The sequence below is a fragment of the Mytilinidion resinicola genome, assembly GCF_010093595.1.
Source record: "Mytilinidion resinicola strain CBS 304.34 unplaced genomic scaffold BDZ99scaffold_2, whole genome shotgun sequence".
Taxonomy (NCBI): Eukaryota; Fungi; Ascomycota; class Dothideomycetes; order Mytilinidiales; family Mytilinidiaceae; genus Mytilinidion; species Mytilinidion resinicola.
The window spans coordinates 520,994-546,464 of record NW_022985438.1 but is presented as its reverse complement, the minus strand read 5'-3'; the positions used below and the strand labels follow the sequence as shown (position 1 = coordinate 546,464).

The following is a 25,471-nucleotide window of genomic DNA, read 5'->3' as shown; positions in this document are numbered from 1 at the left end:
TGTCGCCGGCCGTTCTGGCGATGTGTGAATTACGATTTGGCGCTAAAAGGCTTGGCGGCACGTGGTCGCAGCCTTTGTCTTTACCCCGTCGTCTCTCGCTCCTTCACCTCCTACTTCGACACACTCTCCACCTTCCTTCGCCCACATCCACCGCAGCGCAGCGTGCACTCCTTCATCGACCGACGCACGACTCTGTCTCGGAGCGATAGATAGACGCCTGCTGCCTGCTGCCTGTTTGTCGACGTGGAGTCACCGCGCGACACGCCGCCTATAAATCGCCCACGTCGCACTCCACCTTCGACACCAACACCACTCCATGACCACCACCCTCGCCTACCCACTAACCCTCAGCCCCGACACCTAACAACCTTCCTGGACTTCGCCACTACCTCGCCACTGGACTTGTTTTGATAAGCAGCCCTTCAAGACCGCGCCGCGACGCGCCCTCACAGACGAGTTCGACCTTTGCCCCCGCGCCGCCTCCATGACGGCCTTGGCCACTGGTTCACAGCCTGCACCTGGCCTTCAGGTGACTGCACCAGACGACGATATGGAGATCACGTCCGAGATTCAATACGGCGACGACGATATCGACATTGACCTGGATCTTGGTGGCGAGTACACGCACCATCACGACGACGACCAGATGCTCGAAGACGCAATGTCTGATCAGGGCCACGCTCAGCACCAATCGACGTATCCAGACAATGACGATAACATGTTCGACGATGAGCTAGACGACAACGAGGGGATGATGCAGGACAACCAAGACCACATTAGCATTCCAGATGAGCATCTCACTGATGTCAGCGAGTTAGGCCATGAAGAGGCCACTCAGACCAACGTGCCCAATGTCGCTATGGACCCGGACGACGACCTCGAACTGGACTTCGACTTCGAGGACGAGGTTTCCAAGGAGGCCGGCACTGTGGACCAAGCCCTTTTGACAACCCAGGCCCAATATGAACAAACCGTCGATGCTATAGCCCCAACGACAGCGGAACAAGCTGTACAAGAAGGTGTTGTCGCTCAGTCGGTACCAGCTACTCTTTCGCCAACTGAGCCCAGCAATGTGCACCCCGTATCCCCCCTTCCCGCAGTCGAAGGATCAGCCGATAATCTTGAGACTACTTCCCCAAATTTCGTTACGGCCGATGCTACGCAGAACGAGGAACATGCGCAGTACTTGAGCCCTCCCGGCTCGCTAGGTGAGGAACGTAACGACGAAAATGAAGTGCCGACCCATGATCATTCTGGCTCTCCCTATGCAGCTCATGATGATATTCAAGAATTCGCACATTCACATTCTCAGCGCGACGACTTCTACCAGACTCATCCTGGTCCTCTCCACCCTGTCATCGTGATCTATGCAGACAACGAGCCAATGTCACTATTCCATCCCCGCGTGGAGGATGAGTCTCAAACCTACTTCCTCGAAGATGAGTCGATTGCGCACGAGACTATCTATGAGCTCTTGCAAGCTTGCAGAACCGTCCTTGGTGATACGATCAGCGACGAAGACGAGTTGGAAATGGACATAGCTAAGCTTGGCTTATGCATTCGTGAAGTAAGTCAGGACAAAAACCCGCCCTTTACTCTGTCACACTAACATATTCTAGGACTGTGTTTTTGCGTCCAAAGTGAAGTTTTCGCAGATCCTTTATACATATCTTTCGCTCGAACAACACGACGGCGTGCATGACCCCGATCCCCTTTACATGACCCTGACTCTGAAGACGAGATTCTCCACTCGTTTGGCCCAGCTAAGCTCGGCTGCTTCCCAAGGACAAGGTATATCGCAGCTAACATTCCTCGGACATCTCGATGAAGAGAACTCAGAGTATCCGCTATACGAAGATGCCGAACACGAGCACTCGGAACATGATGACGCAGCCATAGATGTGCATGAACAGCTAGAAGTTCCGAACGAACTGCAGCAAAACGAGGGCTATGATGACTATGAAGCTCAAACTGCGCCAGAGCCGCATATCACTGAACATGGGACAGAAGGCGCTGGGACCTACGAATCAGCAGAGAACAAGTCGGACGATCTCTTTGATTTCGACAACGAAGTAGAGGCCTCGACGGCGGATGCTCCAAAAGCGGGCCATGTCGCAACCGGTGCTGAACTCACCGGACCCACTGAGAATGATGTTGGTGCCGCCGGACAGCAAGTTGAGCGCCGGTCGGAGAGCAAGACAGCCTTGGAATCCCACAAAGACGTAATCGACGATGACGATCTGATTGATTATTCTGATGACGAAGTGGACACCAATCCGACTCCCAATGTGGGAAATTCCGGGTCAGGCCCTTCGTCGGCTTCCTCAACTGTTCAAGGCGACGCCACTCAGACACCCAAGGGTCAGGTAACTCCAGCAGCTGGAAGCCAGCCAAACCATCCTGAAGATGCCTACGATGAATTGGATGACCTTGATGACGACTTTGGTCCACCAGATGCAGCTGCCACTACCTTGAATGGCGTCCAAAGCAAAGCGGTAGGCACTTCCCAGTCTTCGGTACAAGAGCAGCAGCAGACACATGAGGACGATTACGACTTGGACTTTGAGCTCGAGAAAGAACTGGAACAAGCTTTGGAGACCAATGGCAAGCACGGGGTAGAACAAGATCTTGAAGTCGAACCTGGACAACTCGATGGCGTTCATGATGCTCATCACGCCGATCCTGTCGACCACGAATCTGGGTTTGACTTCGGTGAAGGCTTCGATGAGAACTACGCCCCAGATTTCGACGAAGGCCACTACGATCTTCAGGATGAGGCTTATCAAGGCCAGGAACAGGGCTTCTCAGGCCAGGAGTCGTATGAGACACATGGTGAACACACCGACAACGGTGGCGACGGTGCTGGCTTCGATGAAACCAACTATGGCGGTGACGAGCTTGGAGACCACCTGGACTTCGATGGCGAGACTTTGGCGAACCCCGACGTCGGCTACGCGGACAACTCGAAAGTGGACGGCAACCATGCGAACACTAGCAAAGTGAAGGCTGTCAAGGGGGACCCTGGCTACGATTCGGACTCAATTGACTACGATGACGACGAGGACGAGTCACCTCCAGCGGCAACCACCATCGTTTCGGGGACTCTGGCTCACCAACCCAGCACATCGCCTCCAGCGAAACGCTCCCGCGATGATGAAGAGGACGATGAGCAAGATCTTCATAAGAAGACGCGGTTGGGTTGAGTTTGCTATCAGATGCGATCACGACGCATACTTCACTCGACAGAACATGTCTTGGCACGTTGTCGTCCTGGGCAATGGCCCTTTAGTTCGATTGCAAGCAGCGATGCCTCGATTTTCAACTTTGTACAACTAACTGATAGGTTTCACGGCCGGATGGCTGGCCGGATGGCTGACCGGATGGCTGACCGGCTAGGCTCTATCCCAGAGTTCGATATGGACATTGCTCCTGAATTGTTGGTACGTATCTAAACCCCACATCTGGATCCTGGCGAATGGCGACGGGCGACTGGCAACCGGCGAATGGCTACACGGCGACTGACGACTTCTGGCTCCTGGCTTTCGGCGACACTGGCTCCTGGGACCTTCTGGCTTCTGGCGACTCTGGATTCTGGCGCCGTCCAGCATAATTCAATTTGAAGGCTTCAATACTGACACACGTCACAGCTCAGGGATTAATAGAAAAGTTGGATGGATTCCAGAGGAGACCGATATGGTTCTCAAAAGGTGAGCGACTTTACCTTTTTATGGTCTTTCACGGTGGATTCTTCCTTTGATTTTGGGCTTTTTGGGCGTTTTCTTTTCTCGGTGGTTGGCGAATGGCAGGCTGGGTTGAAAATGTTCTGGGATCTGGATCTGGTTCCTGGGAATTTGGCCCAACGAAAGCTTCCGCTGTCTTCTGAGAGTGGTGGCGGCATAGGGCTTGGTCTAATCGACTAAGCTCGGGAGGCGCGGCATGGGACAGGTGATATCCTGGCGTTGGTCAGGCACCGGTCAGTCCGTTCATAGGGCTGCCGGCACCGTCGGTACTGATGCTTGACCGGTACTTTTACATGGGGACTGCTGTACAAAATTTCAATGCGATTTGCTGCTCACCATTTGTGCCCCATGCTTGACAGTTCGTACTGCGCCTTCGCCTTCTAGAGGGGTTCTCGAACTATTTGCAGACGTGACATTACGAAAACTGGCCAAATCGCTCCCTGCCCATGGTGTTTCAATCTCGTGATGCTCGTGATGCTCGTGCTCGATTTCCACCTAGCCAGAAATGCCTAGGGCGCCCCAGGAGGCGCGGCCTCCAACACAAATATGGGCCTGTTACTAACGTGTATTTATAGCCTCAGATGCGGAGATTTTGCTTGGTGCCAAACCGTGATAGACAGACAAGTCAATCCCAGCACTGTCCATCGCACATCGCAGCGAATGCCTCCGCGGCGCAAGTGTTTCATGTCGATCGGCGCGATGCAGGAGATGCAACATGTGACGGATGTTCCTGGCTTGCGTAGCCCTGGCGCTGAGTGGAGTGCGAAACGGCGGGCAGAGACGCCAGAATGGCCCACCCCCTGCTCCCGCGTCGACCTCTCCAGCTGCAACCTGGAGCCCAGCTGGAGCGCCAACAACCGCCCTGACGCGCCGGCATTGAAAACCGCTGACTGAGATGCGCCTCCTTTAACGACTCTGCCCGCCATCTTCACACCCGCCGAAGCCTCATACTCAACCTGTCCCCCGCGCGCTGCCTCCCGTCACTCGTTCGCCGACCGCGGCCCACTCGCTCGCTGTCCGCCTGTCAAACCACCACGTCCACTCTCAAGCGTTTGGTGAAACGCGAACGGCCTCTCCCTTCCCCGTCTCGCATCCATCGCGACTGCCCCTCGACCCGCCTGCCTCAGGAAACGTCTGCTGGCCACCTGCACCACCATACTTGACGCCGCGCTCGGCTGTGCCATCTGGCCTCTCCAGCTCGGCCCTATCGATAGAACCACGACTCAGCTTTCGAGGCTTCGCGCTTTGCCACGGCGAGACCACGACCACCCGCTTATCACGGCTGCGTATTACTGAACGGGGGCCGAGATAGAGTCTCTGGAGACTCTTTGCGGACACGATGCTGGAGGATAAGTGCGTTGCTCTGATGCCGGACTTCGGCCCACCACCATGGCGACCGATGGCTAACATGCGGACAGATATGTCGGTTTGGCCCTGGCGGTAACGTCGTCTTTGGCAATCGGTGAGTTTGCACTGCGCTTCCTGGACATATGCAGGATTCTAATGAATTGTTTGCTAGGCACAAGTTTCGTCATCACCAAAAAGGTTCGTCGCCTACACCCCAGCGCGTCCCAAGTCACCCCTCCAAGCCTTCACGTGCCTACCCGCGAATGCGATACTGATTGCGCGTTGAATTTAGGGATTGAACGAGGCCGCAGACAAACATGGATTCGAAGGCGATGGCTACTCATACCTACGAAGCCCTACGTGGTGGGCAGGCATCGTAACAAGTACGCGCTTCCACATCAACGATCCTACGAATACCGACTAACGGCAACAGTGGTGCTCGGAGAAATCTTCAACTTTGCAGCATACGCCTTTGCGCCGGCTATACTGGTGACCCCACTGGGTGCACTCAGCGTGCTTATAGGGTATGTTGAAACTGTCCGCGCCACCCTGCACAGCTGCTGACTACCGAGCAGCTCTGTTCTAGGCTCGTACTTTCTCAACGAAAAGTTGGGACTGCTCGGAAAGATTGGATGCGCCATATGTTTAATAGGATCTGTCATTATTGTGCTCCATGCGCCGCCAGATCAACCTGTTGAATCCATCGACGAAATCCTGAACTTTGCAATTCAACCAGGTACGTTATCTGCAAACACGCTACACGGACAGCCGCTGACATGCTCCATTCCAGGGTTCTTGATTTACTGCCTCATTACTGCGATCTTCGCCATCGTCATGATATATAAAATCTCCCCCAAGTACGGCCGCAAAAACCCCCTCATCTACCTCTCCATCTGTTCAACTGTCGGATCCGTCTCTATCATGGCCATCAAAGCGTTCGGCATTGCATTGAAGATGACTTTCGCGGGCAACAACCAATTCACACATCCTTCAACCTACGTTTTCGTCATTGTCGTGATCGTTTGCATTCTTACGCAAATGAATTACTTCAACAAGGCACTGAGCCAATTTTCGACAAATATGTACGTATTCTCGGCCAATCTACTTCTTTTGGGATCAACCGCTAATTTGTACCAGTGTCAACCCTCTCTACTACGTGACTTTTACGACATGCACATTGGTCGCGTCCTTCATCCTCTTCCGCGGCTTCAACACTACCTCAGCTGTCAATACCCTCTCCCTCCTTTGCGGCTTCTTGATCATCTTCTCCGGCGTATACCTACTCAATCTCTCCCGCGAAGACCCAGACGGCAACAAACACCTTGGAAACCGCTTGACCGACGCTCCACCCGCAGATGGCATCTCAGGCGTCTACACACGGCGAAGCATGCAAGCGAGGAGGAGCAGCATTGAAAACGGCTTCCGAAGCCCATACCTCGGCGGTGGTAGCGCGAGAAACAGTTTCAGCGAACGAGAAGGCCTAGTGCGCAGTTACGACGTCGAAAATCAGAGCTTCGGCCTCGGCGAGCTGGTCGAAGACTCAGATGAAGGCGAGGCCGGCGGCAAACGCACAAGCTTCGACGAAGTGTTACCTGGTGCCAACGGCAATGCTAGTGGAAGCGTGCACGTCAAGAAGCAGAGTCTCCGGGGTGGAATGAAGGGCTCTGAACGGTGATTCCGCACACCGCAAGTTCTGCTTTCTTGTTGGCCTGCCTGCATTCTGAACCTAGGCTTGTCGATCCTTGTACATAAGATTCTGGAAAGGCTCCCTCCGCCCCTTCTCCTAACGTAAAACCGCGCGCGCTGGCTGTGGCGGTGTGGCTGGCGTTTTCATCGTTAGAAAGAGACATATCATGGAGGATCAAGCAAACTCGCAAGAGCCGGCGTTCTATTTGGGTTGGATCGGGTTTGAAGTCCCTACTTGCCCGATCACTGGCGTCATTGTTATGGGTTTCGGGAACTGTTCTGATTATTTGAATACGGCATGAATGATGGCGTCCTTGGGTTAAGGATGGGGATTGAGCTGAACTGAAATGGACTGGATGAGATGCGAATTGATTGGGAAGAAGGGCATTTGTATAACTTATTATAGAGCACGCGGCATAGCTTCTCTGTGGGGAAGGGCATCACCACGCCGATGCGTGGAGCGTTTGAATCGCATCTTTTATACCATTGAAATCGCTTCGGTCTGGCTCACTGTAGTCCTGCATGATATTGTATGCGGTACTTCAACCAAGTTTCAGAGAATCGTAACGAGAAAATAGTCTTTGTTTTATGACAATCGGCCAACTCGCCGGACCACCTTAGACGGGGGTGCCTTCAAGAATTTCCACGGTGTTTGCGAATATCCTCGTGACGATCTAAGATCAAATTGGATAGCATCACAGATATCTGAGGTTTGTTGAAACGCCACGTGCAGTATACGAGATCATGCTCATGCTGGTGAGGCACTGTAGATCAAGGGACGTTGGTATCATTTATGTCGATTCCCGATTCGTCTAGCGTTCACCCGAAAATATAACAAGCGAACGCGACGCGACTTCATCTCTAGACCCAACCACCAACCAATAACAAACTCTGCGTAACTCCCAATGCGCGGATAATTGAATCAATCTCTTGGACGCTCACTATATCAGATGAGATCGGTTGAAGAACGATGACGATAACCCAAACATAAATCCAATTCTGCACACGCGTGTTTTTGTACTCTGCATCTTCCACTCACCAAAGACCCAAATACAAGCCCATAATGGAGAGCCCGCAGCCCCCAATCCTGCTGCTGCACGCAGAGAAGACGCTTCTACACCCCGTGAAACCGCATCTGCTGACGTACTGCCCGACAATGGACCTTGTCGCGACGGTATCTGAAGAGGAGGAGGTGGACGTGTGGAGAATCAGCGGGCAGAGGGCGTTTGGGGTGAAGAGGAAAGGAATGGCAGAAGTTGAACGGGTGTGCTGGAAGTTTAATGGTTTGTCTTTCCCCATTCCTCTGCCTTTGGATTGCCAATCCTTCGTTCATTCTGCTTCTCTCAAAATAAAGTCACGTGCTAATCCCGACATAGGCCAAGCCATTGCAGTCGCCTGGAGCGATGGGACCGTCGATGTGATCTCTGCAGAAACGGGAAAATTCTTGCTGAAGGATTCGACTACTGTTCATGGTTCTCAAGAGAAGGCTGGGAAGAGTCAGGCAAAAGTTGCATGCTTGGGCTGGGGCGTCAACTTCATCGATGTGGATGCGGTCAAAGCCAGAACAGGCATCTCTACCAAGGCGTCAAAACAGCGTTCCGAAGACGGTCCGCTCTCAATCAATATTTCGTCTAATGGAGATGGAAAAGGGCTGCTCACGACGGAAGATTGGGATTCGTTCCGCGACGATACGACGCTCGACGATTTCCTCCAGCGCCAGCCCGACCTCAGCAATCTTGATATCAGTCCGGACTTACCGGATCAGCTCGCCATGATGGATGTAGAGTCTCTGCTCCCAAAACTTCCTGTCATCCCTGTACCACCTGCGAATCCCTTCGCTCGACCTGCTGCTGGAGATACCGGCGCATTCAGCTCACAGGCTCAAATCGATGGCATCTTCCACTCTCATCATCTGAAGGATCATAACGCTGTGGACGTACTCGTCAGATGCATGGATGATGGAACCATCAGTCCGACTATCTACGATTCTTTGAGCACTGTGAGCGTTGGCCTGCCGGCTGCGTGGCAGGTTGAGAAAACAAGGCCTCTGGTGCACGCCAGCCATCCTTACAGCTGCAGTCACGGCCTCCTAATAGAGATCACTTCCCGAAATACCACCAGCTCTCGTTCAAGTATTGAGTCTGACACTCGCCTTGTCCTCGTCCCTCTTACTCTCCGCTTCATCTCTTCTGCGGGAATCTACTTGCATCTCATTGCATCTAAGACTACTCAATTGCAGAATTTGCTGCAGTATGTGGCTCAATGCCTCCAGCGTATGCGTGCTTTCTGGACTCATGCGCAAGATCTGCCGGCGCGGTTTATGCGCAATATCAGTGAAACGCTGGAGGAGAAAGGAGAGGGTACTTTGGAGCAGGCGCTCTATCATCTAGCAGTTACGGGAAGCTGTCCGGCTACGCTGAAGGAGTGGTTGGTGGAGGAATTAGCGGAGAGTGTGAGTACATTTCATACTTCCATTTGCGGCTTGTTTTCTATTACATCTTTTGTTTTCCCCCAACGATCCTTGGAATATCAACGATGTAAGCCTAAAATACATCTGCAGGGCCACAAACGCTGGGATCACGCCGCCATCACTGGCCTCACAAAGCTCCTAGATCTCATACACACCTCACTCCTCCCCGCACTCGACCGCTGCAGCATAGTCACCAGCACACTCCGCGGCCTCGCTCGCTACCATGACGAGTCTTTCTCGCGCCTTTTCTCCATTCCTCTCCCTGTGTTCGGCGCCATCCTTGACTCCATCCGCTCCGTTCGTTTCCTCGCACATTCGGTTCTTATTGCCACTGGCGACGAGAAGCGGCAGTTTGCCGCGTTTTCCCGCTGGCTACGATGGGAGATCGACGTCAGAGGTGCGGAGGGTAGTCGCGAAGAATCAGATGGCGAGCGAGATCCCGACATCGACTACAGCTTGTTGCTAGAGTATCTGCAAGGACCACTGCGGCAAAGCGATGTTGCACCCTATTTGCGGCCAGGAACGGAACTCGCTGCCCTGGCTTCGCCTCCGACAACGGCATCGGAGATAGGGTACGACGATACGCGGAAGGCAGTGCAGGCTGCGAAGGAGGGCAAGGTGTATAAAGAGGAAGCGCTCTCGTTGGAGCTTGCGAACGAGCGGTTGAAGAAGGTGTGTGGAAGACTGTTTGAGATGATTGGAAAGTGGCAGGCGGAGAGCACGGGGCTGGGTACTGGTGTAGTGCTTGAGGAGGGGGAGAGTAGGGGGGCGGACTTGAGGATGGTGTTTGAGGTGAGCTTTATTATTCTTTCTGTGGGCGATCCTGATCACAACGCATGCTGACTAGAGTAGGACTTCGATGGCTCAAACGATATCACCACCTACGCCGCTGTACTACCGAAGACTAACACGAATGAGAGTAAGTCTACTATTACAACCTTAGATGCCTGTGCATAGATGCTGAAATTTCCAGTCCGCCTCCACCGCATCACTCACGCCGACGTCTTCGACGAATCTCCTAATTCCGTTCGATCGTGCGACACCACCACATTGCAATTCGGCTCTGGCACAGTCCTTGACGTCAAGTTTGCGGACGACGCCGAGCTGATTGCACTTGTGCATGTAGAGGGCATGTTTCCCACTCCCTTTCGCTTGCAAATCCCAACGCCTCTGTCATACCATAAATCTTGCGTAAGCTAATAACGCTAGCAGACTCATCCTATCTCCTCTCAATCCCCTACAACCCCAACCTCCCCCTCATCCCTTCCCCGTCCACTTCCTTGCAACCTCTACCACCACTACCCTACCACCCTCTTTCATCTCCTACCTTCTTTCCCGCCGCCCCTGATCAATCTCAACCCAACGTCCCCGCACTCGACCTCTCCGACCCCGCGCGGCTGAAGCCGTATATCAAGCACATCTTCGCGAACGATGGCTTTGAGCCTGAGGAGATAGTCGTGAATGGGCGCAAAGATAGGAGGGTAGTGGCTGTGTTGGAGAAAGCGAGGCGGAGGGTGAGAGTGCTAGATTTAGGATACAGGGAAGACGAGAATAAGAAGAGGGAAGGGGATGGAGGAACAGAGGATGTGGAGGATAGTGAGAGTGCGAGTGATGTTGATATGATGGGGTAGGGGGAGGGGTTTATGAGTAGTGGATTCACCGCGTTGAGGATGTTAGATGGCGTTGTTGTTGATGAGATATGGTTCGGGGGACTACAGAGGTGTGTGTGAGGATTCAGTGGGCTGGCATTGGGCGTGTGATTTGAAAAGCGCACGAGGAAGGGTGGTGGAGGCGTGGTTGTGGGTTTGATGGCTTGATTTAGAGGTGCGGGGCGTGACATACTGCTTTCCAGGCCTTCTATCCTCCCAGGAGCACATCAAAGCACTATTCATCTTGGTAATTCGCTCATGCGATAAATGCAATCCGAACAGTGCTTGAATAAGAGTAACGGAGGCATGGCTGTATGTCGCCGGCCTGATTTACCTTGAACGGAACTTTACATCGTAATTCGCAAACTCTCTACACCCCCAGGAGTCCCCAGAAGATCATTAGCTTCCCCAGCGCGCTTTTGCCACGTATCTAAATTAAAGTGTTGAATGTTTGGGTGATATGTATGAGATTGACGCTTCACGTGACCTCGCTAAAGCTTTTGGTTCCGTTTCAACCTCAGCTCATCCGCTTTTCATCTCTCATCATCGCCATCATCAGACGACATCTGTTTAATCCATCAGTTGTGCCATTTGTACTGATGGACATGCCCAACTCGCTCACAGATGGGAGTTTAGACTCTAGCTGACGTGGTCGAACCGGAGTTGTTCGCTCAAGATGGAAACTTCGAGGACGACCCAGTGGTGGTCATTTAAAGAACGGAAGTGTCGTACATTCAAATCTGATACTGCTACAAGTTCTATTCGTTTTTCTTAAGGAAGCGTTTCGCAGTATGTTGCAGGGAGGCTTCCTAGCACAAAGCCATCCGAAGCGCTGGTTGCGTTTTCCAGTAAGTTTGAAGCTAGGAAAGCACAGCTTGACGGTCTATTCGAGAGGCCTCCACGTCTATAGCATCAAATCATCTTAATTTAACGTAGGGTAACTCTGTACTCAATCACATATATCTCTATATCATTCCCTTCACCCACTTCTTCTCGTCTTAATATTGTATATATCTTCGTATCAAGCTGCGTTGTGTAGACCCCCAACCTAGCGTCTTTCAGTTCTGCTGAGCAGCAATTCACCACCTATGATAAAAGAAGTCCGCACCGATAGTCATTCACCACCCGCCATGTCGCTGAATGACGACACAGCCGCACTAGGATTTTCATTTCGCCCGGCCGCCAAGGCTCAGCTTCCACAAGAACCTGGCCTTTCCTCGACTTCCTAACACCTACAACCAAACCTTTTCACACCCACCCGACAACCTCTTGTCAACATCACCACAATGGTTTTTGGGTACTCTCCCTGGACCGCCTTGTCCAAGGTCTCCAACTTCGTCTTAGGACTGCTCACTCCCTCCCCCACAACACGCATGGCCGTCCACACTCTGCTCGGCAAGCACTTGCGCGACGACGAGGAATACGACGGCGCTGACGCCCACGGCCGTATCCCGCAACCGACGACAGCCCAGCGAGCGAGGCTCACGCCGATATCTCGCAAGGGGGCAGCGTACTCCCCTACTCAACCACCGAGGGACTCGAAGTCCTTCTCCGCCGTGGTTGCCGAAACCATCGCTGCATATGAAGAGGCACTTGCTGCGATGAGACCGTGCAAGATCCGTCGAACAACCCCTTCGTCTGCAGTCTCCGTCAACACCGCACCCAGCTCTCACAGCACCCAGAGCGGACGCACTCGGACTGGAAGCACCTCCAGCGGAGCCGCCTCCAGCGGTAGCAACAACAACGACAACAACAACAACAACAACAACAAAGGAAGTTCGGGTGCGAAAGTTGGCCATCCCGCCTTTGGCCTTCCAAGCCATCTGTTCCCCAAAACAACAACACGTTCGACCTTCCAGCCCCACACAACCTCAAACATCACAACACACTCTCACAACGCCCAGAGCTCAAGCTCAGGCATTGTCTTCGGCGCTCCGAGCATTCCTTGCCCGGACTTGACTGCCTCGAATTTCTCGCAGACCAAAGACACGCATACATCTGGTGGTGCTTCGAGCACCAAAAACGACAGCTTTAGCTCGCAAGCTTCCAACCCAATCTTTGGTTCCGCGAGCCTTCCTCGCTCCAGACTCCCTACTTCTCCAGTGTCGACACCAAGCGTGGCCACGAACGATACTATTCACTCCCCCCCTAAGCAGCGCGAACGTTGCTCGGGACGTCGTCATATTCTGGAATGCAAGCACATCGTCCGCACTGAGAAGAATCAGTTTTGCGCGACTAATTGCCGCGGCACATCTCGCAACACCGCCTTTGTTTGCCTGGAATGCTGCATAGCGCATGCGGCCTACTTGGAGTACTACCTGACAGAGGGTACCAGACGGGCAGAGGCCAGTGCCGAGAAGACCGATGATGCCACGCTGTGGAACTTCACGGTCACCAACCACATCAGCGCAATCTTGGAGGCGAAATATGCCTGCCGAGCGGAGCTGGAGAAGGTATTTGCTCGTGGTCGACATACTCTCCCGGCGGAAGAGACAAAGATTCCACGTGGCGGCATGTTCGCGCCTGGTGATAAGACTCGCGACATCTACGAGAAAGTCGCCCTTATGCCTCATGAAGCCATTCTTGAGCTCAAGCGATCATTCTCTTCTTCTGCCCAGGCTCGCAAGCCGGAAGATACACCAAAGGCGGCCAATATTTCGAACGCGACGACGACCACACCCTCTGGTGGCCGATTCTTCACCGCGCAGAATGGCTCGTCCTACTATACCGGCCTATCAACCCGCAAGACCCCCAATGCCAATCCAACTGAGGGCGCCTCTCCCACCTCATCCTCCGCGCATCGCTCTGCCCAGGCCCGCCCACCACCGCGATTCCGCAACATCATTCCGCCACCCTTGGTGCTAGGCAAGCGCTCGTGCGTCGAGACTCCCGAGTCGCTCCAAGCACCCCTCGCGAAGCATCACATGAAGAAGCTAGCCTACGTCCCAGATGAGGCGGATAAGACGAAGCGCGGCGTGAAGCACGCGCGCGAAGAGGGAAGCTGGGAGAACCCTCTCGCACCACCAGAGCATCCTGCCAAGCGTCGCTCCACGTCGCCGCCCGCCACCTTTAGCGGTTCTCTCGCTAGCCGGAAGCGCGGACATGATGATGGCCAGCAGGAGGGTCAAGTGGAGGATTCGCCAGCGGTGGGGGTCAAGCGTCTGCGGCATGGACGAGTGATTTGGTAGTGTTTTTCATTGTTTTCACACCCTTTGGTATGAGTCCAGGTATGAGTCCAGGTGTGGGTCTGGGTCCGGGTCTGGGTCCGGGTCATGTAGCTTCTCTTTCTCTCCTTTCTTTACTAGAGCCTTCCTAAATAGACTATAAAAAAAAGTCTAAAACAGCCTTCTCGTGTCTTTACCACCTATGTCGACCTGGTCAGCCTTCTTAATCAGTACAGGTACTAGGTCATATGCTTGAACACACGCAAACCTCACTGATCGGGCGCCACTATTGCTCCCTCGATACCGCTGTGAGGAGTACCATAGCTAGCCCGTCTTTGGTTAGTCAAACGGTAGCCCAATTTCCATTGCGTGCAATTTTATTGCGGGGCTACCTAGCACCGACTCGGGATATCTTGCAGCGAGGATGGGTTCGGGCATCTAGTCGAGTGGATAACCGTTGAACAATCAATGGTGGAATGATTTAATAGTAGAAGATACTTAATCTCGTTGTAGCTTAGTTTCTCAGGCATCCATAGCATTAGTTTGGTTCTAATACCAAAATGTAGAGGGATCTCAGAACGCTCTGGGAATTTGGGAGAGCAAGTCTGCGGAGAGCTTTTGGCCCCAAGACAAATGGCTTATTGGAAGCCAGCCACACAAACTGGATCACCCTACATACAGTGTGCCGTCACAGCCGATATCTCCGTTAGAATTGAGACCATTTGTTGTCTTGGTCAGTCTCCCTAGTTGGGAGCGGTATGCTTCCTAGAGCGGAAGTCGGCCCGCCTCCAGAATCGATGTCTACTGCGAGACTGCAGCTCTCCACCTCTCCTACAACACGACCGCATATAGGAGAAAGCCTCCTCACCAAGTCCTTTGGGCATCGAGACCTCAGTATATGCTAGCTACTTTCGTTCGCATTTGCTATCGACCAGCCCTCAGCATGCTGAATGCCGACGTTCACATCTCGACAAAGAATCAAAGCATGGCGCATTTCCATCAACGCACCTTCACAATTATCATCAGCCGACCACTCTCCAACCTCTCCCTTGCTAGCCTTCGCCGCGAGCCCGAAAAAGAAACTACGCGAGCTCTGCAGGAGCATCGTGACATCGAAATCCACCCCGCAATGCAGAGACGGGACGGGCTGCCATGCTGCGTGCCACCCCCCTCGCCACCTACGTCTTGAGCCAAGTCTTTCGTCCGTCCAATTGCACGCCAGCGGAGCCCAACAAAAGTGAAGCGTCAACCGGCTTCGCTACGCGCTGGGTAAGGCGTATGGGGAAGCCTTGCTCGTCTTCTCGGCTCATCGGCCTGCTAGCGGCATAAATGCTCGTCCCTATGGGCAGGCTGCCTGGCTGATCGGCAGCGCTTTGCGGCCCCCATCACACACCATTGCCGTGTAAAGCTTGACGCCGCATGCAACGTCGCGCGACAGACACGCAAAGTCGTCAGCGGCGTGGCAGGGGTCTGCGAAACGCGAGGGCCACAGGAAGAGCTGCCATGTCATCGGATGTTTGGATGCGATGCTCGTGTCTGGGGATCCTGGACGAGCCTAGGAGTGCTTCAAAATGCTTAGAAGTCTTTCCAGCGCTTGAGCAGATGGAAAAAAGAGAGCTCAAGCATTTTGTTCTTGTGTGAAGAGGCCGGCCTTGGTCCTCGCAACGGCGAGCTTCTTGCTGATCGGTAAGACTTCAGCGCTGATCCAGGGACGCGGGCCTCACCTGCCTGCCGTACCGCTGCCATGTCATCCAACCCCGACCGAGAGCTCTCACCAGTGTGGGTCTTGCGGAGATCACTTCTTGCCCGCTCATCGGGTTCCATACCACGTTGGAGAGGGGGTGGGCCCCGGACGCCACACCAACCTGCTAACGTCTCCTTTCGCGGGGAACCCGTCGTGGTGGAGATGTTACCCCAAACGGGGCGGGAAGGTCTCCTTCCCGTGGTGCTGGGGCGCCGCAACTATTTAAGTGGCCGTCTCTCGCATCTTCGTGGTGTTTGTAGAGCACCACGAGCGCCGCCTTTCCAGAGTAACAGCTTGGTCGTGGCCGACGAACCGCCAACATGATTGGAAACATCTACATCATCACCGCTATTGCGGTCATCGGAGGAGGCCTTTTTGGCTTCGATATCTCCTCGATGAGTGCTATGTAAGATTTCTACTATCAAGACCCCGTTTTTGGCTGTTCACTAACGCGTCATCAGTCTGGGTACCCAGCAATACAAGTGTTACTTCAATCAAGGCCCCGATGGGCCGCCTTTCAACGACAGCAAGTGCTCTGGACCAAAGGCCGACGTGCAGGGCGGCATTACTGCTTCTATGCCCGGAGGTTCCTTCGTCGGTGCCCTCCTCTCAGGATTCCTGTCGGATTTGCTTGGTAGGAAAAAAGCCATTCAAGTCGGTTCCATTGTCTGGTGTATTGGATCTATCCTCATCTGCGCGTCCCAAAACATCGGAATGCTCGTTGTTGGCCGCTTTATCAACGGGCTTGCAGTTGGTATCTGTTCCGCACAAGTTCCCGTTTACGTATCGGAGCTCGCTATCCCGAGTATGCGAGGCCGTGTCGTAGGAACTCAGCAGTGGGCCATTACATGGGGTATCTTGGTACGTGCAATCACCGCCTCGTTTGTTTTGCATCGCCTTTACTTACAGCATATAGATTATGTTCTACATCAGTTACGGCTGCTCCTTCATCAACGGCACTGCCGCCTTCCGTGTCCCCTGGGGACTGCAGATGATTCCCGCCATTGGATTGTTCGTGGGCCTTCTCTTCCTGCCCGAATCACCTCGTTGGCTCGCTAAGCAAGATCGATGGGAGGAGTGCCACGAGGTACTTACGCTGGTGCACGGCAAGGGTGACCCTCAGGCACCCTTTGTTGGTCGTGAGCTTCGCGAGATCAAGGATATGTGCGAGTTCGAGCGCACCAATGCCGACGTTACCTACTTCGAACTTTTCAAGTCAAAGATGATCAACCGAACCCACATTGGTGTATTTACGCAGATTTGGTCGCAGCTCACGGGAATGAACGTCATGATGTAAGTTCCTCGTTCCTATCTTTTACATACTGTAGCGTAGCTAACCTAGAGCGATCCAGGTACTACATCACCTACGTTTTCGGCATGGCTGGACTGACCGGCAACACAAACCTAGTCGCCTCTTCCATTCAATATGTCATCAACGTCGTGATGACCATCTTCGCCCTCATCTTCATTGATCGTTGGGGTCGCCGTGGCCCTCTCATTATCGGTGCTACGTTGATGTCCATCTGGATGTACGCTAACGCAGGTCTGATGGCCAGCTATGGCAAAGCGGCTCCGCCAGGAGGCGTTGACAACGTGCCCGAGGAGAGCTGGCAAATCGCCGGCGCACCGGCAAAGGCAGTAATTGCCTGCACATACCTTTTCGTGGCTTCATACGCGCCTACTTGGGGACCCGTATCATGGATCTACCCTCCCGAGCTCTTCCCTCTCCGCGTCCGTGGCAAGGCCGTTGCGCTGTGCACGTCCGCGAACTGGATCTTCAATTTCGCTCTGTCCTACTTCGTCCCGCCTGCGTTTGTCAACATCCAATGGAAGGTCTATGTCATCTTCGGCGTTTTCTGCACCACGATGTCGATTCACACGTTCTTCTGCTTCCCTGAAACGTCCGGCAAGACGTTGGAGGATGTGGAAGAGATGTTCTTCAGCGGCATTAAGCCGTGGAAGACTAGAGTTGAGTTCCGCAAGATCGTCGCACTTGAGCACGGTGATGTGACGGACAAGGAGGCGGCGATGCACCACGAGGACGTCGCCGCTGAGAAGACGGGGTGAGGGCCCAAGGGCTGCTGATTGGGACGATAAATTGGAGCCAGCTCTCATATGATGTCTCAATCATTTGTTTACACGTTGTTGCCGCTGCTTGAGGCACTTCATAGTATTTCTTTCATTATTATGAATCAGATGATATTGAAGCACTTCGGACCTTTGATGGACTCGTGAGATTGCCTTTGACAGGGGTGTACACAGATTCGAAGAACGACCCGCCACTGTAGATTTTTACCGGTTCGCTGAAGTAGTACACTCCGATAAAGCTCCATACTACTTTCTATGCTTTCGACATGGCATCACCAGATCACGTCGAGATTGACATGATCGATTCCAACGACAACCACAATATGCAGCAACTCCCGCCTTCGAATAGGCTGCTCGGCATGCTCGAGCCAATAGGTCTGAGAACAATTCAACACCTTCCAGACGAATTACTAGTGATCATTATCTCACAAATCAGCCAAATGGAATACCGCATACCGAAGGTGGCCCTCGTCTCAAGGAAGTTCGCTAGGTGCACTCAGGATGTTCTCTATACCGCAGCCTCAGTGAGAGTTGGAACACGACAATTCTTTCGACTCCTCAAAACACTTTTCGACAATCCCAGCTTGGCTGTAAAGGTGCGTTCAATGAGTCTAACGATCCTGGAACCAGATTATCGGTTCTCTTCATACTCAGACTCCAGGGTGCGACTGCAGCTTTGGGAACGTCTCCGCAAGCACGTCCAAGCATTGAAGATCTCACCTAAAATCAAGAGGGCCTGGCTGCTTGCAGATTGAACTGCAGAATTACGTAGCTATGGTAGCTGGCCTCCTTTCCCTCACGTCGAATCTCAGGGAGCTTGATACCTACAACGACGACTTTTTACCGGCCTTTCTACGCACACTCGCAATAGCACATTCAAGACCAATCCTTGGATCGCTCCTGAAGCTCAGTATCTACTACCTTGGAGACTGCCCTCCCGACAATCCTGTACAAGATAATATCGGCTCAAAGTTGTTTGACTCTTTTTCAACCATTCCCTCATTGCGAAAGCTCAAGGTCAAGAAAGCATGGCACCTTCAGGACGCTGAGCCATTCATGCAGGTGGCCGCCCGAAATTCTTCTAACGTAGTCGATCTTCACATCGAAGGGGTACACACGCCCGAATTTCTGACCTCGTTTCTCTAATCTTTCAAAGGCATCAAGAGATTCAAAGCCGAAATTGCCATCGCAGATCCAATATACGTACCACACGTAGCTAGGGAACAGCTAGATGACGTGGTCACAATACTCCTATATCACCACGATACCTTGGAGCACTTGGAAATCCTTCCACTGAACAACAATGCCGCTCCCTTGCGATCCTTGGAAGGGTTTCACAAGCTTCACAGCCTTGTAGCTCCATCCTTCGCGTTCTTCGAGAATAGTACCGAGCCTGACCGCGCCGGAGAAAAAGTGGCCATGATGCTGCCTCGATCACTAGAGACCCTCGGCTTCAAGGTATGGTACTACGAGTACTGCGCCGGTCCTACTTTTACGATGACCGATGTCGGAACGTGGAAGAGGGGCGGAACTATTACCAACCTGGAGCCTCTTTTTGAGCTCATTCCATGGCTCCAAGAATGCTTGCCGAACTTGCGGAGAGTCATTTTGCTAGAGAGACGATGTCGTGCATCCGTAAATATATCGGGGTTGGTGCCTAGATTTCGTGCTGTCGGAGTGGATCTGAGCTTTGCCGACTGGAGCGATAGGTAATGACTATTAATAGGGCTAGGTATGGTTTTGGGAATCGCAACTTCATTCTGAGGTTGACGTGGGATTGTTCTTTGACAGGTTGAAGGTTAATCTCCAAATAGCACAGCACGTTACCGTAAATCATCAGCAGGTCAGGTCTCGAGGAGTTTCAGAGTCAAGCACTGACTGCCTACTCTTTAGACGAGAGGTATCTGAAGGAATTATATAAAACATTGGTAAAGGATTTACGCTATCTGAGAACTCAACCTTGTCCGGAATTCAACACCTGATAACCATAACCCAGCTCCTCTTGGTCATTATTTGCGAGTCCTAAACTCGGCAGATATGTGAGCATAGATCTCTTTCCCCACGATGTCTCCGAACTCTTTACCTAAGCACCGTACAATATCATCGGCAGCTCTGAATCTGGGGGACGCGAGGTCACTCCATTCGCCGCCGTCTTGATGATGCTCCGTGCAGCGGAATAGCTCCCGGGGGTTTAAATGATTTGAAACGTGAGGCCTGAGCTTTCTTCTGAGATGCCAGTTTCGTGAGTACTGCCCGCATCCCCCTTACCATTTTGAGATGTTGTAGAACGCTGGGATCGAAGCCCAAGGGTGGCTGTTTCGCAAATTCTAGCAACATGGCAGCCGTCGCTGCCGCTATGGGAGTTGCACACGACGTTCCGGAGAGCCTCTTAGATCCTGGAGTTACACCTGCGCGGGCCCGCTGAGGAGGATACGCGGATTCCACGTCTTCACCCAGAGCAGTGAATCTCAGCTTTTGATCGTCTTCAGGTGTGTTGTACTTGGAAGGCTCGCCATGGTAGTCTGCTGAGTCGACGGCAATGACTTGTGGTGGTGGTACAAAATCAGCACGAGTTCCCAATAAAGAGCGGTGTCGATACTACTAGAGCACGCTCTATACTTTTGCGAATAGTGTTGCCATCTCGAGAGGCTACTCGATTTACGTTTCGTATGGACAACACCATGCGATAGCACAGAGAAAGGCACGTAGTGTCTGTACGGGGGACTTTACTTACCCTCGTCTGATCTAGCTGGGTATGCGATGCTACCACGCGTTCCTTCATTCGAGCTCGCAGCGAAAACGAGTACTCCCTCCCTATAGGCGCGTTGAAGCAGATCTCGGAGTCTTTGATTGTTATCTAAATCCCATCCAAAGGAAATAGAGATGATATCGACTTTACCAATAGCATCTTCCAACGCTTCGGCCACGTGTTCCCGGTTTGTTGAGTGCGTATCGTTCTCAGTCACCCGATATACATACACATCGGCCAAAGGGCAGACCTTGAGCAACAGGCCTACGGCATGAGTTCCGTGGCCGTCGCTATCCTCATTCTAGGGTAACGTCTTCGCCAAACTTCCAACGATGCCACCTTTGATGTGCGACTTCCGCTGCTCGATTAGTGCGGGCATCTGAGTTCTCGTCGATCGGGCGACTCCGGTGTCCAAGATTGCGACTTTGACATGATTGTAGCGCTTCCCTTTGAGTGTGAAGTCTTTGTACTTATCCAAGAAAGGATGAGTCTCAATTTCTAGTTCTGCGAACCATTTATCTGCCTACTCTGGTCTGTTCATGTGTTATTACCACTTATGGACTGCTCGGTACGTACGCAACTTGAGGCCTAGGCTGGGGACACGGCCAATCTAAGAGTCGGCCATTAACCTTGTGGCCCATCGCCGAGGAGGGCCTAGTGATTTCAATTTCAGCCCTTAGGTGGTCTGTAGCAGACATGCGCATGTCCTCATCTGAGTGTGCTCTTTTGAGCACTTCCGTAGGTGCTTTAATATCCGGTACATCGAACTCCCTTCTCCAGCCGCCTGGCAGGCCCCAACCAAAAGCAGAATCCATAGGTTTGATTGGCGCTATCTCAATGGAAGGAATTTAAATTCTGGGTTGAACCGTTCGCGAGCTTTCCTGCAGCATATTGGCCGTTGGGGCGTCTATAGGCTGTTTTTCAGGGGAACCTGTAGGGACGATTGCCTTCTTTGCGTCGGCATGATTCACTTGAGTTCTTGATGCATTACTTTTTGAACTCTGGAGGCTGACGCTTGTCGTACACTTGTCTAATTTGGATGGCCCTGAGTAGCACTCAGGCTGTCGGTCTGAGGGATTTGGGTTTGATGTTGCTCTATGTCTAGACATCTCTTGGAAGCCGACGCTCGGAAATAGATTGAGTAGTCCAGAGAACGGGTTGTGTATATTGAAATCAGGCTTAAGCGGAGCTGCTTCAATCAGCGTCGGTTTGTTGGTGTCTGGGAGGTGCACATATGCTTGTTGCTCTATAGATCCCTCTTGGTTCTGGCAAACTTCAGGTGGCGCGGTCTGTGCTCCATCCTTTATAGGCATTTTCTCGCTACTCTCATCGCAAACTCTCCCCGCACCCGATTCTTGTGCGACATCAAGAGCTGGATCGTCTGCGGCTTGATGACTTCTTGCTTCAAGTGATGGTTTCGTGACCTCCCCCTTTCTAGCGTCTAAGATCTCTTTCTCTTCACGCTTTTCTTCAGGTAGATGCTGCTCTGGCCGCTCCTGTTTCGGCTTATCTCTATCGCCTCTATTTTCCGTTGGCGGGCTCTCGAAAGTATCGAATCGCGGCCTGTGGGCTTCGCTTTTAAGCACAGTCTTCTTCTCTTGCTGATATCTCTCCGCGGAAGCCTCGCATACCGCCTGCCTATCTACTTGGGGGAACTTCTCTGGAACTGGTCCAGCACAAACCGCGAGACGTCCTGGCTTGTCCTGCTCGGCGCCAAGACGTTCCTTTTCTCTACTAACGAGGGGACTTCGTCTGGTTTGTGCTGTTTTCTACGTTCTCGTAATCAGCTTTCCTCCGTCAGGCGCCGTTCCTCATGGAGCTCTCTTTCGTGGCGATCTGTCTCCAACCGATTTTGGTACTCTTTCTCTGCCTGTGCTTTGATCTGCTTTTCCAGCTCAAGCTTCTTAGCTATCGCCATTTCGCATGTTCGAAGAGACACTTTCGTGTCTGCCAGTATTTCCGCTATGCCATCTTGGGTGAGATTAGCCGCAGGTTGCGCACTCGGCACCTGGACGTTCTTTCGAAGAATGCTCTTCGCGTCTTCAAATTTCTCCAGTCTGGCGAGTTCCACACCAAGACCATACCGGAATCTGACGATCTGGACATGCTCAGACCCGAGGACTGTTTCCGTCTTCGCTAAAGTCTCCTGGTAGATGTTGACCGCTTCTTTCATATCTTCTGCTTTTCCGGTCTTGTCGAGTTCTTCGGCCAGGATACATCGATCACTGCAATACGTCTCCAAGTCTGAAGTATTCGATAGGCTAGCCTTGTCGGCAAGCACTTGACGATATTGCTTGATAGAGTCCGTCGACCAACCAGCTTTCGAATAGTTCTCCGCAAGCCTCCTACGGTTCTCCAAGACCTCCTCGAGCCATTCAGCGAATTTTGGGGAAAGGCGTTTTGGCACACATTCTTGTCGTCGCATGAGGCTCTGGGCATTGCATGAAGCTGCTACCGTATATTTTTCTGCAGACTGAAGACTGTCGGCCCATTTGTCTCTTATGTCAAGAGTGTCGCTGTGATTGTATCCGAGTAATTGTTCCGCCAGTTGAAGCAGCCTCTTCGAATGTTTCTGCCGCCCGATCATACCGTTTGCAGTCTTCGTGATCGTCCCCTTGGCCGATGAGCTTGAGGATAATGGCCTCCGTGGCTGCGGAAGCAGCTGGTATACTCATCCTTTTCGATATTGAATAATCAGAGTAAAGAGTAGCCTTGAAAGTAGAACTTGTGTTTGCCTCTACTAGCAAGCTGCTGTAGAAATCATGTCGCCCAGAGGAGGCCAGGACTAGGCAGCGCTGGAAATCTGTGGATGGGGCACCGGTACGCCGTGCCTTGTCATTGTTCTGTGAAACGACTAGTACGCATGATACCAGCCTCAGCCACTCGAGGTTTACCTGTACGAAGCACAAAGCTCAACCCCTTCCTGTTTCTAGATTGCCCTCTCACACGTGCTACTGTAGCCTTGACCGCCCTCTACTTTTGAAGTGAGATGGCTGGAGACCCGGCCTCCGTAGAATGCGCTTCGATACAACGCAGCAATTGCCAGCAACTGTCTCAACTTCGAGTTCGCACATTCGTTCGACGATGGTGAGCATATAACGCTGATGCCCGTCGTGAACGTTGCGCATCGGGAGCCTGCTTGGATCACACCCTCTCCTACAAGCACACCAGCGCCTATTATTCTCACCATCGAAAGATCAACTACCACCTACATAACAACAATATTCCGACTTTCTGCAACCTTAATTGCAATAGCCGGAACATCTACAGAGTCCCAATCTAGCGGACCGAGCCCTGGTGTATTAGTAGGAGCAGTTCTTGGATCTCTATTAGGCTTCATGGTTCTACTCCTCTTCTGCTGCTATTATCGCTATCAGGATAGGCCAGACTCCTACAGATATTCACCTAGTATATCATCAACTTACTCGCCGCCAGCTCACTCGCCACCACGGATAAAGCTGGAGTCTAACCAGAACTTAGTACAAGCTGCTAGAGTGCAAGGAAAAATCAGCCTCGTGAAGAAAAAGGCAAAGAAGGCAAGATCATCAGGTCGACTTCAGCCCTATACAGAAGATCAGGCGGGGGTAAAAGCTAGTAAGATCTCAGTAAAGCGGATGGCTGCTAACTATGACACAGATATAGTAATTCGGTATTGCGCCTGAAGCAATTGCGTTTGGAAAGCGGCTGGGAGGAAAAACTTAATCAGAGGTCAGCCTTCCGTATACGCGGTGTGGTTATCAGAGTATCCGTGAGTTTTTGTGTTATCGTTCGTTCAACGGAAACGGCTTTCTTGGAATCAAGTCATTTTTATGGAGGAAAGTTGATGCTTACTTATTACTTAGATCTTTGTAAGGGCCCAATATCACAGAAGTCATGGCTTCCAAGCCATGCTACTTTCTCGCGCCTACACGTACATGCCCACCGGAGGGCCCCATCAGACTCAGTGGTATCATATCATCACCTTCTTTACCAGATGAGCCGATCAACACGTCTACTCCCCCATTAGAATCATGCTCCATCTTTACCCACAACCAGCGTAACTGGACGTCATGGAATGCCAAATCGAAGAGCGGCCGCATCGGCGTCTGGGGATCCTTCCTACAATCCATACTCGGAGCGGGCGGTGACCTGGGTGTTAGCTAGCAAAACCAGCAAGGGCAATCTCTAACCGCAAAGAACATGCGCACAAATTGGTTTGTGCCAAGCCAAGAATACATCGAATTGGCTATCTGGGAAGAGTCTGTCAGAAGATATATTATCGCCAATAAATTCCGTGAAAGGCTGTTCATGATTACTGGCGTTATGATCGCTTCTGGAGCTTCCGGAGTTAGTAAAGTCATACAGGACCAGGGTTTCTATACGCATGCGGGGGTAGATGCCACGCTATTTTCTGGCGTTCCACTGGGCGCAGGCCCAGAATATGAGTGCCATAGGACTGCAAGAACAGAGGCGGAATTCGGAGATGTAGATGATTTCGTGTTTGCGTTTCGTCTAAGGCAGATCAAGGTTAAGAAGACTGGAGAAGTCAAACACGCCCAATACAACAAAGATGCTCTATTCGATCTGGAACGATTCAAGGACAAATACGAAAAGACGGCCAAGGACGACGGATTAGTGGAAATGGAGATTGAAGGCTTCGCGGAGAGCGATGCGACTGGTGATGATTTTGGACTCGATGGCGAGGAAGTGATAGATGAGGACACAGGAGAAAAATGTCTTTGCGTCATTCCGGAAGACTAAGTTTTCGCTTCTTTCCATCGCCAAATGGTTGCTATTTGTGTAGCGGTACAGGTTTGATGTTTGTACGTTCCGCGGCGATGAGTTTGGGAGCAAT

The 25,471-nt window shown here is 52.3% G+C and overlaps 9 protein-coding genes across 9 annotated transcripts; 7 read left to right on the top strand and 2 right to left on the bottom strand.

Annotated features, from left to right (window-relative positions):
- The first annotated feature begins 349 nt into the window (after positions 1–349).
- BDZ99DRAFT_122136 (uncharacterized protein) lies at positions 350–3,284 on the top strand. Its single transcript, XM_033712535.1, has 2 exons — positions 350–1,567; positions 1,620–3,284. Exons 1-2 carry the CDS (start codon positions 485–487, stop codon positions 3,201–3,203), a joined length of 2,667 nt encoding a protein of 888 aa, XP_033582740.1. The 5' UTR covers positions 350–484; the 3' UTR covers positions 3,204–3,284.
- Positions 3,285–4,873: 1,589 nt separating this feature from the next.
- BDZ99DRAFT_122055 (DUF803-domain-containing protein) lies at positions 4,874–6,941 on the top strand. Its single transcript, XM_033712534.1, has 8 exons — positions 4,874–5,093; positions 5,159–5,202; positions 5,260–5,285; positions 5,380–5,470; positions 5,521–5,611; positions 5,663–5,823; positions 5,878–6,169; positions 6,225–6,941. Exons 1-8 carry the CDS (start codon positions 5,080–5,082, stop codon positions 6,760–6,762), a joined length of 1,257 nt encoding a protein of 418 aa, XP_033582739.1. The 5' UTR covers positions 4,874–5,079; the 3' UTR covers positions 6,763–6,941.
- An 895-nt stretch (positions 6,942–7,836) lies between these two features.
- Positions 7,837–11,271, top strand: BDZ99DRAFT_505466 (uncharacterized protein; the record flags this gene model as incomplete). Its single annotated transcript, XM_033724111.1, has 6 exons — positions 7,837–8,056; positions 8,150–9,225; positions 9,334–10,035; positions 10,096–10,162; positions 10,217–10,372; positions 10,456–11,271. 6 exons carry the CDS (start codon positions 7,837–7,839, stop codon positions 10,872–10,874), a joined length of 2,640 nt encoding a protein of 879 aa, XP_033582738.1. The 3' UTR covers positions 10,875–11,271.
- Positions 11,272–11,858: 587 nt separating this feature from the next.
- On the top strand, positions 11,859–14,214 carry BDZ99DRAFT_457728 (uncharacterized protein). The gene has a single exon (XM_033718752.1). It carries the CDS (start codon positions 12,179–12,181, stop codon positions 14,078–14,080), a length of 1,902 nt encoding a protein of 633 aa, XP_033582737.1. The 5' UTR covers positions 11,859–12,178; the 3' UTR covers positions 14,081–14,214.
- A 1,786-nt stretch (positions 14,215–16,000) lies between these two features.
- Positions 16,001–18,011, top strand: BDZ99DRAFT_122025 (high affinity glucose transporter). Its single transcript, XM_033712533.1, has 4 exons — positions 16,001–16,206; positions 16,262–16,661; positions 16,717–17,093; positions 17,153–18,011. The coding sequence occupies exons 1-4, from the start codon at positions 16,121–16,123 to the stop codon at positions 17,865–17,867; spliced, it is 1,578 nt and encodes a 525-aa protein (XP_033582736.1). The 5' UTR covers positions 16,001–16,120; the 3' UTR covers positions 17,868–18,011.
- Positions 18,012–19,842: 1,831 nt separating this feature from the next.
- On the bottom strand, positions 19,843–21,341 carry BDZ99DRAFT_493740 (subtilisin-like protein; the record flags this gene model as incomplete). Its single annotated transcript, XM_033723262.1, has 4 exons — positions 19,843–19,971; positions 20,157–20,431; positions 20,623–20,927; positions 21,214–21,341. 4 exons carry the CDS (start codon positions 21,339–21,341, stop codon positions 19,843–19,845), a joined length of 837 nt encoding a protein of 278 aa, XP_033582735.1.
- A 144-nt stretch (positions 21,342–21,485) lies between these two features.
- On the bottom strand, positions 21,486–23,445 carry BDZ99DRAFT_565701 (uncharacterized protein; the record flags this gene model as incomplete). Its single annotated transcript, XM_033727507.1, has 3 exons — positions 23,227–23,445; positions 22,497–23,153; positions 21,486–22,389 (listed from the first exon to the last, which is right to left on the bottom strand). The coding sequence occupies exons 1-3, from the start codon at positions 23,310–23,312 to the stop codon at positions 21,486–21,488; spliced, it is 1,647 nt and encodes a 548-aa protein (XP_033582734.1). The 5' UTR covers positions 23,313–23,445.
- A 15-nt stretch (positions 23,446–23,460) lies between these two features.
- On the top strand, positions 23,461–24,438 carry BDZ99DRAFT_121991 (uncharacterized protein). Its single transcript, XM_033712532.1, has one exon. It carries the CDS (start codon positions 23,742–23,744, stop codon positions 24,297–24,299), a length of 558 nt encoding a protein of 185 aa, XP_033582733.1. The 5' UTR covers positions 23,461–23,741; the 3' UTR covers positions 24,300–24,438.
- A 72-nt stretch (positions 24,439–24,510) lies between these two features.
- On the top strand, positions 24,511–25,377 carry BDZ99DRAFT_514413 (uncharacterized protein; the record flags this gene model as incomplete). The annotated part of the gene is made up of 2 exons (XM_033724873.1): positions 24,511–24,771; positions 24,814–25,377. 2 exons carry the CDS (start codon positions 24,511–24,513, stop codon positions 25,375–25,377), a joined length of 825 nt encoding a protein of 274 aa, XP_033582732.1.
- Positions 25,378–25,471: the final 94 nt, after the last annotated feature.